The following is a 12615-nucleotide window of genomic DNA, read 5'->3' on the forward strand; positions in this document are numbered from 1 at the left end:
AAACAAAGATGAGCATCACCCCCTAGAATCGGAGATAACTGGACAGGGGAAACTTTACCTGTAGCTTTAAATAGTTTTCGGGGAACAACTTACCACATGGCATGCATATAAGTTGGAGGTAGACGGGGGCTGCTGACAGGTGTGCAGTTATAAGACCTCATTATTCTTTCTGCCAGCAAAAAGTTTCGAAAGAGGCTTGCTACTAGAAGATCCTGTCTGAAGAGCTTTTGGAAAAGATCTGCAAAAACAAACAAAAAACTCACAAAGGATGTACCAAAAGGAAAAGCATCCACGAAGAAAGTGGCTGCTAGTGCTGGAATTAGAACATTCCAAGGTGAACTACTGTAAAATGATGTGTTTGTTTAATTTATATATCCATATCACCTTTGTGACTCTGGGTAACTTACGGGTAAAACATAAAGTGTTTTATGGTATAAAGTGTGCAGATTTGCATGCACATGTAATTCCTTTTGTCACTGCATTTTGCATTAACTTAAGCCTCTCAATATGCTTCAAGGGCAGCCCCGTAAAGAGTGTATTGCAGTAATTTATATAGGGAGTGATCAGGGCATGAGTAACTAAGTGTAGAATCTTCTGATCCAGGAATGGATATAAGTGGCATACAACCTGAACCTGTGCAAAGGGCCTTCTAATTGCAACTGCCACCTGCTCTTTGAGCAGGAATTCTGCATCCTGAAGGACCCCAAATTTCCCATCTGGTTTGCCCGGGGAAGAGCAAAACAAAGATGGTAAAATTCCTGGATCCAGGTGGCCCCCAAACCCAAAGTCACGCAGTCTTGCCTGGGTTAAGCTGAAGCCTGTTCATCCCCATTCAAATCCCTACTGCCTCCAAACTCTTGCCAGAGGTTGTCAAAAAGCACAGCCAATGCTACCTCAGTCCCATACCCAGACATGAAATCTGATTGAAAGACGTCTAGATTTAATCCAGGACCACTGAAGCTGTTGCACAACCACATTCTCAACAATTCTCCTTAAAAAAAAGGGAAGATTGGATATTGGATGAAAATTGTCCATAATGGTTGGGTACAGCAATGACTTCTTGGGAAGATCAATGCCTCTTTAAAAGGTACTGGCACCACTCCTTTTCTCAGAGATGAATTCATTACCATCGAGACCCAACAACATGTCATCTCTCTGGAAGCTTTTATTAACCAGTAAGGGCATGGATGTGATAAATAGGTGCCTGCACTCACAGTCTTAAGAACAATGCTTGCTTCCTCAGGCCTAAAAAGGTTTGAATCCTTCCAGATGACATGACAAGAGTGTCTCTGGCATGTCCAAAGGACCTGCATCATGGCTGGCATCCAGCTGGGAGTTAATCCGAGCAATTTTGTCTGACAGATACTCTGCACACTCCATTATGTTATATATGAACTTTTAAATACATCAATGTATGTATAATTAGCTGAGTTTTCAATTCACAGATCCACAGCTATCGTTTGACCATCATTTGACGGCAGTGGCTAGGGGGGCATTCGCCCAGGTTCGCCTGGTGCGCCAGTTGCGACCCTACCTGAATCGGGAGGCACTCACAACAGTCACTCGGGCCCTTGTGACCTCTAGGCTGGAATACTGCAATGTGCTCTACATGGGGCTGCCCTTGAAGAGCATCCGGCGTCTTCAGCTGGTACAGAACGCAGCCGCGCGAGCGATTGTGGGTGCACCGCGGTTCACCCACATAACACCTATCCTCCGCGAGCTGCGCTGGCTACCTGTCGATTTCCGGATGCGCTTCAAGGTGCTGTTAGTCACCCATAAAGCCCTGCATGGTAGTGGATCTGGATACTTGAGAGACCGCCTTCTGCCAATTACCTCCCTGCGACCAATTAGATCACACAGATTGGGCCTCCTCCGTATCCCATCGGCCAGCCAGTGTCGGCTGGCAACCACAAGGAGGAGGGCCTTCTCAGTTGTAGCCCCGACCCTTTGGAACGAACTCCCCGTGGAGATTCGTACCCTCACCACCGTCCAGGCCTTCCGCACAGCCTTGAAGAACTGGCTAGCCCGTCAGGCCTGGGGATGAAGATAGTTGCCCCTCCCGAATGATGAATGCATGTTGTTTACTGTTTTTATTATATGTGTCTATGTTATTGTCTGCATTTCCCCTTCCCTGATCTTATGTGAGCCGCCCTGAGTCCCCTCAGGGAAAAGGGCGGCCTACAAATGTCAATAAAATCAAAAAATCAAATCAAATCATTCCCCCCCCCAAAAAATTTCTACTTCAGGAAAGTACTACAAAAGTAAGGTAATTCAAGCTGGGATGGCAATACATATGTAAGCTGCAGTCGCTATCAAGCACTGAGATTTGTCCCTCCCACATGCACACACAATACATGTGAACTGCTTAAAGTGGCCTTGTAAGAAAACATGTACAGCAAGCTGACTTAACCCTGAATGGCAACAGGAGAAGAATTAAACAGGATCCAGTAGATCACATTGTTTAAATGCGTTGATCGTATCGCCAAGGTAATATGGTTAACATGCTGACCTAGTAGGAAGGGATAAATGATGAGAAGGAATAAGTAATTAAGAAAGGGGCACCAGACCCCAAATGGGTTTATCAAAAGTCTTCCAACGTCGTGCTGTAATTGACACTGCGTCTGTCTTTGCCTTTATCTTGCTTTTGCAATGTAGTAGGCCAAAGATATATAAGATATGGTACTGCTATTGTTTAGCAAAATACCAATGCTGTACTGTACTATGTCATTCATGAGAAATAAAATTATGTTTTATCTTCAAAGTGATAAGTGATCACATGCCAAGCAACGTCCTAAACTCCTTGAGTGACTACTTCTTAAAGAAAACAGAACAGTCATTTCTGTGGGGGATGAAAGATGGGGACCAAACATGGTGATTCAGAGCTTCTGATGCTGTAAAGCAGGGGTGTCAAACTTACGTTGTCACATGACATATCACGACTTTTCCCCCTTCGCTAAACCGGGCGTGGGCATGGCCAGCACATGGCACATCAGGCCCGTGGGCCATGAGTTTGACAGCCCTGCTGTAAAGGGATAAGATTTGGCTCAGTCTTGTTTTCCTAAACTAGTTTTTTTCCTCTCTCTTTTTTATTTCTTGGTTCTCACTGCATCCTTTCTCCCCTTCTCGTTAGAAATTAGTTTTCTACTCCTGCCCTCTTCTATTATGATCAAGCTTTGTATATTACCAGTAATTCTGTGCACTTATCTGTCATAGGCTTTACCTCTGGGTAGGACGTTCCATGCAATTGTATCCGTGATGGCTGTAAAAATCCAATTCAATTCTCCTAGAGGCGTTCTCCTGTCATTGAGCCTCCCAGGAATTCTACAAGAAATAATGAAATTTTATCATTAAATAGAAACATACTGAAGCAATGTTCATAATGGCAAAAAATACCTATCCAATAAAAACATAAGCTCTTATTCTTCTTAGTAATAAATGAGAAAAAGGAAGTATTATGCATATTACTTGGTTGTACTGGTTTTTACTGGACTAAAAAGACAAATATTTAGTTTCATCAAGTATATAAAAATACTAGACAACAATAAAGGCCTTGCATAATTCAGAATAAGTGCTAATAAGCAAACAGGGGAATACTTTTCATGTTTTTTTCCTCCTAATATTATAGTAAGGACGAATTACATGCTAAATCACTGATTATATTGACTAATAAACTGTTGAATCTTTTTGAAAATGAGCATCTTGGGAAGTAAGGGAACACTGAATAAATTGTACAATGAGGCTTTTGCATTTTAGAATGCAAAATATAGAAAAGACTGTATCACTAATCTAAAAAGCAACCTCATAAGGAATATAGCACTAAAAACCCATTCTTCCAATTTCCCAATTATGAGGATATTGGAAAAAGAAATACAATATTTTCTTATGAAGTAAAATTTCAGTTTAAATAGAAAACATTAAGATTGTGATTTGAAGTCAGCAAAGAAACTGTTCATTTTGTGGTATATATTTGGCTGCCTCAGAATTAGACAGGAATCAGAGGGTTGATTTAGTAATTGCACCTCACTTCACAGGAAGCCATCAACATGTGCCCTCCTTCTCTTAAATTTCAATGGGTATTTATTTTATATACTTGAAAAAACAAGTGTCACTAATCAGTTCCCAGCATGATGGCTTCCAAAGTAATTGCCTTTAACCCTTACTGTTCATTTGAGGCGTGGCAGAAACTGAATCAACACAGATTCAGACCTGAGAATTTGTGCTAAGAAATCAGTTCAAGTCTATGAACATTAAAATATTTACCTTCCCTTGTCAGTTATATAAAATTGAAAATGGTTCATGTCATATTTCTTTGCTGATAAAGCCCGCAGTGATTCTGCAGTTACTCTAGATTAGATGGAATATATTCATTAATAGAATCTCCAACCCAGTGTTTTAAAAACATGCATTCTAAGCAAGTCATTTCTATATGTCAAAAAGTCTATGTTCTCTGCAAATCTCTTGTGCGTGTCACCTGCAAGTGGATGGAAGATCCCTATTTCTACTGAGAGAGAAAAATAGTAATTAGTCTTATTCTGTCCAAGAGAAAACAATAGAGATACTCCTCAATTTACAACCACAATCTTGATTGTTCAGCAAAGTGGTCATTAAGTGATATGGCCTATGATCGCCCATGGGACTACTTCACTCAACAGCTGCAACTCTGGCACTTGAGATTGAGGTTGTTAAGTGAACACAGTTCCAGATGAGGAGCATGGGATGTCTTGGGGGTAGGGGAGATCCTGGGAGGCTCCACCCAGGAGCTGAAAATCCTCCCTGTCAAAATCCATGGGCATCCCAAGGCCGCTGTCACCCCATAAGGCACCCCTTTCCTTACTATGCTGCCCCTTCCCCCCAGGCAGATGGGGTAAGCCCTAGCACAAACTGTGCGTAAGAATCTCCCTGCTCAGGAGGTGAAAATCCTCTCTGCCAAAATCCAAGCAGCATGGTACTGAAGGTTGCTGAGAAGTCAAGAAGAGCAAGATTGGATGTACTGTCACCCCCATCCCGTTCTTGCCGTAGGTCATCAAAAAGTACAGTCAGCGCTGTCTAAGTCCCAAACCCAGGGCTGAAACCCATCTGAAAGGGATTCAAATAATCTGCCTCATCAAGGACCCTCTGAAATTATTGCACTAAAAAGGGAAGTGCTTAGTGGATGAAAATTTTCCAGAATGGCTGGGTCCAGTGCTAGCTTCCTGAGGAGAGGGAGGACCAGCATCAAGTAAATACAGTGACTTAAGGCATGAGTCCGTAATCTTTGGGCAAACATACAGGATTTGGAGAATAATCTATGAGAATTTTTACAAAATAACTACTACCAAATATATAGGATGATGAGATTGCTGGGTGCCAAGGAATGTTTTAGTGGACACTCTGTTACCCTTGGGCACCACATGAGATACCCAGGAATCAAGGATATCATCTGCCTCTGGTCCATGCAGTTGAGTTGGGGTTTAAGGACCAAGTTTCTACTGTTCTAGACCAAGATGTCAGGAATATATCTAGATATAAAGCGTGTTTTCCCTCATCATCATTTGTTTAAAAAACCAAAAAGCCCTTTTACATTCAATGCCAGATTTTCCCAGTTGGGGTTCTATAGAACCCCTGGTTTCCACTCCTGGGGAGGGGAGGTGTCTGTGAGAAATTGTGACTGAAACAAAATAAACATTTTCTGAACTTTGCACAATGCTAGCACTGGCAGTGGTAGGAGTTTTTACATGCTGTAACTTATTTTACTAATCATGCTAACTTGAGCTGTAGATATAATTTTAATGTAGACCTGAAAATTATTTCAAGGGTTCCTCCAGGGTAAAAAAAAAAAGGTGCAAAAAGGCTGCCTCCACGCAAAGTAACTCAGATATATCTTGAATATCTAAAAACAAGCAACTCTTCAGGGAGAGAGAAGCCACTTAATACATTTTTTTTAACATATTTTCACAGTATGTTTTTGAAGGTTGTTGATCAAACTATTTCCCGAACACTATAAATTGTGAGATTACTTGCTGTTTGTATGAATTGACTGCTGATCATGTCTGTTGCACAGTTCAATTAGTATAACAGATATAATTCTGGTCGTTTTCAAATAGCTACCTACTTATAATCCTTGCTACTGGCCATATTCGTTGGGACCGATCTAGAGCCCAAAACATTTTGAGACAATTTGGTTATCTGCTGTTACAACTTACAAATCACTGTTCCATAGAAGCCTCTAATTATCAAATGGGATCACATTTCCCGCTAATCTTATAAAAATCAACAGATTTTCCTATGGGATCATTCATCAAAAGACACCCTTAGTGATTTGTGTGGAATGAAATGATTGAAGTGGAACAATCTCCTTTGTTCCAATGAGTAAGGGATGCTTTGTGCTTTTAATATCTCCAGTGATCTATTTTTTTCCATAGTCTATCAAACAATTCCACTTTTGGAACTAAATTCTTCTTTGTAGGAACAGTTGTGGTGAAGAATCAAAACTAACTAAATTAATGCAAAAAAATTGACCATATTAATACTCAGGACTCCGTTTGGAGCTAATACGACATAGCTGGCAACATTTCAAGATAAGCTGTAATGAAAATCACTAAAGCATGCATTCAAACCATTTAAGAAGTGCAAATGCAGAGGTGGAAATATAAATCTATCTCATTACAATCACACATACTACAATGGCTCTTTTGAAAATATAATAAAAAGTAGACACAAGACTATCCTAAAACGCTGCAACTTAAAGTGATATAGCCAAACAGTTACATACACATCTCTTTATAAGTTACATATGCTATCACAGTACTATAATCAATGCACCTAGTCCCAGAATAAACCTACCAAACAACAGTCAAACATGCTCTTCAAATTTACATGGATGTGAGTTTCATGCCACTTCAGTCCAGCCAACTCTAACAGCTATCAGAATACAATTAACAACATACAAGAATAATGTTTTTAAAAATCACAATAATTCCAAACTCTTTAAAACTACAGTCTTCTCTTATCATCAGGAAACATTCCAAGCACACAACTGCTTTGTTCCTCCAAAACTTTGAAACACTGAGGTCTTCACAAGTTTCTTGAATACTGATATGCCCGGTTTAGCGCACATTAGGAACGCTATAGCTAATACCCAGCTTCTGTATGACAGAACAGTTTTCAAGGTTCTACTTTTAATTTTTTTATTTTAACTTGCTGCGGTTTTTGGCCTTTTCTCCAAACCGTTTCTCTTTTATCATTACAACAAATCCCTATTTCTCAGGATGCTACTTATAATTCCTTTTACTAGCTGCCCTAACTCTGAGCTTCTTATTTCCAGCTTTCCTATCCTTTGGGATCTCTTGGCAGTGTTCAGCCTTTTTCCAATGCTGCCCATAGAAGCTATATTAGTTTTCAGTTTAAATAAACTGGTTACTATTTTTTTCACTGAAGACTGACAGTTAGAATACTTGTAAATATTTCATGCCATTACTCCATTTCAGCTAATCTTGCCAGAGCCTTTACTGTCACCAGTGCAACACAACATAGACATTTAAGAACAGTTCAGCGAGTTAAAAAAAAAGTTAAAAATTTAAAAATAGTGCAGTATATTTCATCTTTTGGATTCTAGGTTTTTTGCTGGGTCTGTGGTAGATATAGTGGCAACTCAACAATGCATGCAGCTCTATCAATTGTCTGTTATCATATTTGATGTCCAAAACCAAACACTGCCTTTGAAACACACTATAGTTATCTGATTTTATTCCTGACCATCAATTAATATTGACATGTAGAAGATATTTTGACATATTTCAATCTTTATAAGTTACATATGCTATCACAGTACTATAATCAATGCACCTAGTCCCAGAATAAACCTACCAAACAACAGTCAAACATGCTCTTCAAATTTACATGGATGTGAGTTTCATGCCACTTCAGTCCAGCCAACTCTAACAGCTATCAGAATACAATCTTTCAAAGAAAGAAAAACTGGATCTCATTTTCTTTCATGTGACTATTTGTCTCCCAAAAATACACTAAAGATGTGTATTTTTAAAAGTTATTTACAATAGTTGCAAGCCAATTACCCATCAATGGAGCCAATAATCTAGCAAGTCTGGAGGAAAAAACCCAAACAAAATACACCAGTCAAGTATATGACAACCAGATGGTCAACTAATTATTGGGGGATAATATAATTTATATTATCTGGAAATTTTTGGGTACATAAGACCTAGGAAAATAAGTAGATAATATGGTTCAAGCCGTAAGGAAAATAATACTCCCTATTTGCTTCTTCCACCAACTACTACTGACAGCCTGCCCTATGGACCGCTGTGGCATAAGAATTAGAGAAATGCAGGGTCACTAAACAGCTTGTGTCAGGTATTACAGACAGCTGAAAATCTAGCTGTTTTTTAATGACTCACTCTAATCATTGTGGAAGTACCTGACATTGACAAAAGTCACATTTTCTCTCTTTATCTGAATCCTAATTATAAATTTATACAAGCTGCCTAATACTAAATGTCCTACCCAACAAATGTATAATTTCCAGCACAGAGGATTTAATAAATCTTTAGCAAATATGCTTATCTAATTCCCTAATCATTTGCACAATCCCCGAGCAACTTCTCTTATAACTACCATCGGGGATTTTAATAAGTGGGAACATTGATAAATGACAACAGACCCTGTGGCTGGTAGGCCTTATGAAGCCTTTGGAGAAGTCAGGCCTGGTAGAAAGATGAGCAACTTGTTCTCACTTAAGAAAGAAAGAAAGAAGCACTTTAAGCCCCAGATGCAGCAACAGACATCCAGCATTAAGGAACAAACATTCTAGGTTAGGATTCTGCTTCCGCCTATATCGTCAGCTCTGATGCATACCTTGAACAAGAGCACTCAGAGATAAAAGCTCAACTGGGCATTACTCGGTAGTGAAATACAGACTTGTTATCCCTACCATCTATGGTCAACCTAGAGCAAGGGTCTTCAACCTTGGCAACTTTCAAGACTTCTGGACTTCAACTCCCAGAATTCCTCAGCCAGTTAACCAAGATTGGAGACCCTGACCTAGAGCACAGGTGTCAAACTTGCAGCGTCACATTACTGTCACGTCACATTTTGTGACGTTTTTCCCATTTGCGGAGCTGGGGCTTATGCGTGACGCATCTAGCCCGTGTGACGCCAGTTTGACACCCCTGACGTAGATAATCCTATCTGGAATCATGGAAAACTACTGTGCCAGTCTTTATATTCAAAATCCATAGGACATATTCCCATATTTTTGTTTTGACATATATGCTTGCCTGGTGTTTTCACTTTTCCAGTACCAGAAAGTTCTTCTCCACTCTTAATTTTGTTCCTTTTTCACTGCTTCCTGATATTTTGAACTCCATCCCAGTACGCATACAGAAAGTCCTTAACTTACAACCCACAACTGAGCCCCAAATTTCTGTTGCTAAGTGACATCTGTTAATTGAATTTTTCCATATTTTACTACCTTTCTTACCACAGTTGTCAAGTGAATCACTGCAGTTGTTAAGTTAGTAGCATGGTTGTGAAGTGAATCTGTTGTCTCATTGACTTTGTTTGTCAGAAGGTTGCAAAAGGGGATCATTCAACCCTGGGACAATGCAACTGTCAAAAATATGATTTTTTTTTAAAAAAAATAACCAAATCTTTGGTTTGATTTTATTATTACCAGGATCATGCCCTATAGTTAAAGCAGAATTGCTCTTCCTGATATTCATTACTTTGCTTCTCTTGTCTCATCCCATCCTTCCTTGATTTCCTTATGACAGATAACAAATTCCTGTTTATATAGTTCTATAAAATCTTCTGTAGATATTGTATGTAACAGTATATGCATATTTATTTATTGCCCAGCTTTATTATTTTTTTATAAATATCTCAAGATGGCAAGCATACCTAATACTCCTTCTTCCTCCTATTGTTCCTACAACATCCCTGTGTTGTTCTAGGGACAATAGCCCTGCCTGAAAGCCGGCTGGATTATTTTGAACCATTTCCTCTCTCTCAGCCCAAACAACATGCTCCCTGAAAATAAGGCCAAGTGCTTATTTCGAGGGACAAAAGAAAATAAGACCCTGTCTTATTTTGGGGGAAACACGGTAGTTAAATATCAAAATCTGTCTAAAGATTATATTTCACAACAGCCCACCATTTTCTGTAACAACTAAGTGCACAGTTCCAATTAAAAATGGTTTGATTGCCAACATCATGTACAAATGGAATCATGAAGTTGTCTTGTGACTTTCCCAAATTTAGAGATGAATATGCTAATCAGCCATCATTCCAAAAATGGGTATCCAACTAATCAAACCATTGCTGTTCTTCTTTTAATTAACTAGGGTGCTTGAGGAAAGTGATTTCCCATAGATGATTTTTTTATCCATTTTATTTGAATGTAAGCATGGACAAGTAATTAAGGTAATAAACTCCTTGGAGTTGCAAGCTTATTATCTACATATAAGTCATATCAATTTGGCACCAGTTTAGGATACCCACTGTCCACCCTGTGAAATGAGACATTTATCTGCAAAAAATAGCATGTCAGGCATATAGATATCTAATAGATAAGAGAGAGCCACAGGGATAATAATTTTAAAATGATTTCAAACAAGCAAACTGTCAAAGAAGAAAAGCATACATCGGCTGATTATGTAAGGCAGCCAAGAACAATGGATGCAAACTAAATATTGAAATTTTTTGAATCAAATCCAATTTGTTATAAAAGTTTACCAACTTTTGCAGCAAAAAAGAGAAATTGTTTACAATAAAATGACAAATGTGCAGGACGCAAAACATGAATATTGAAACAATGTAATAAAAAGAAGAATAGAATGCTGGCAAGGAAAAGCATTACAAAAGATCAAGGGGAAAATGGATAAAGACAAAACCTGGTATGGCTTGAAAATGGAACTTAAAAAACAAACAAACCCAGAAACTGAAGTTTGCTTTCGGCTGTTCAAGACTAAGCTATTTGAAACTAATGCAATCAAGGCCAGAACTGAAAAATAACTCATTTGTAGCTTGTGGATTGTAGATAGAGAGTGGGCCTTCTGAGCAACCACCTGACAATGCAATAAGAGTGGGAAATCACTAATACTTTGCTACTCTTATTAACACCATGTAGGTTCAAACATTATTTTAATCACTGAGTATCAATCTTCGTCTACTGGTATTCCACACGTAAGTTCTGTTGCTCTGTCCCTGTTGAGCCTGAATTTGACATATGTGTCGCCATTTTATTTAGCTCTCTATTGTACTCATTTATTCCTTTTTCTTTCTCTTTTCTATGTAAGGGGGTCTTCGGGCTCACCACATTCTTAAGGTGGGGGGAAGGAGTGAATAGATAGTCAGGATTGTTTTGGCTAGGTGACCTTCTTTCCTGTGGAACAGAAGCTGATCCTGCTGAGAATGGAAGGTGGAGTTTGAAGACACCGGGCAATGTGGATTGAGTGTTTATTGGAGAATGTGACTTTTGAGGGATGTTTCTAATTTACAATATTATGTGGTGTAATTCCAGTTTGTGTCAGATCCGGAATTACCACAGACTTTGCCAATTTGATGTCTACCTAAATAAAACAAATTTGTTTTCGAAGATGGACTTTGCACATTTCTTTTCTGAATGGGTTTCATCACTTGGACACCTGACAGTCCCCTAGAGCGCCTCAGCAAACCGACAAACTTTGTAGGACTGACAAACATAGAGAAAGTGTATTTAAAGCTCAGACTGTTTCCAAATTCCAGATTTGACCAGATACTTAAGAGAACTGCTTGTCAGATTTCTGGGAAAATCTACACATGCCTTCTTCTACTTTATTTCCTCTTTTACCACTTCAGGGTGTCAAGGGACTACACATGCCTGCTGGAATCAATTTGGATTCATAAGATGATTGGGGTAAAACAACTTATTATGTCCCCACATACCACTGGAAGTCATAGGGGACAATGAGCCTCATCTGGACTAGGAAGTGATCTGAGGACTAATGTAAGTTGAGCAAAAGAATACATGTGACAAAATTATGTTGTCATGGAGACTACAAACTGAACCCTCCCAGAACCCTTTTTCCAGCTATAGAAAATTAAATCCCTCGGCACCAATGTACGATCTTGTTTGTCGAGTTTGTTTGCTTCATTTTATTTGTGCAGTTATGCTAATAAAATTGGGGTTTATTTTTTTTGCAAATTTTCTTGAACAGAGGCTTGTTTAAATAAAACTACCTCATTAAGTGGTTCTCTGTGGAATCATCCAAACCTAGCTTTCCCAATCAAACGCCATCCAGTTCTTTTGAACTACAGCTGCCATTGTCCCCAATTGTTCCATATGCATTAGATTTCACAGGAAACCAGTAGCAAGTCCTACTAATTCGTGAAATCAATCAGCATGAGGAATGCAAATGTTACTTCTCTGCTGGCATAACATAATGGAGGAGTAAAAACCAGACTGGTTTAGAAGATGCCTTTACCTCTTGTGCCTGCTGAAGTCTATAGTGGCACATGAGCAATCCATTTGTCATTCTGGCTGTTGTTTTCACGCTATATTTTAACTAACTGCATTTACTCAACCAACAACACTAAGTAACAGAAAGAAGACTCTTTAATTTAAATTTTGAGTTTACC

General features: G+C 39.0%; 1 protein-coding gene across 2 annotated transcripts in view; it reads right to left on the reverse strand.

Annotated features, from left to right (window-relative positions):
• RPTOR (regulatory associated protein of MTOR complex 1) overlaps positions 1-12615 on the reverse strand; it is a 438354-nt gene that overhangs the window by 181637 nt on the left and 244102 nt on the right. For both annotated transcript variants that reach the window (XM_032209983.1, XM_032209982.1), the window contains exons 8-9: positions 3221-3321; positions 94-238 (exon numbers count right to left, since the gene is read on the reverse strand). In XM_032209983.1, the coding sequence (XP_032065874.1) occupies positions 94-238; positions 3221-3321 (246 nt within the window). The remainder of the gene's footprint in view (positions 1-93; positions 239-3220; positions 3322-12615) is intronic.

Source organism: Thamnophis elegans, chromosome 2, assembly GCF_009769535.1.
Source record: "Thamnophis elegans isolate rThaEle1 chromosome 2, rThaEle1.pri, whole genome shotgun sequence".
Lineage (NCBI taxonomy): Eukaryota > Metazoa > Chordata > Lepidosauria > Squamata > Colubridae > Thamnophis > Thamnophis elegans.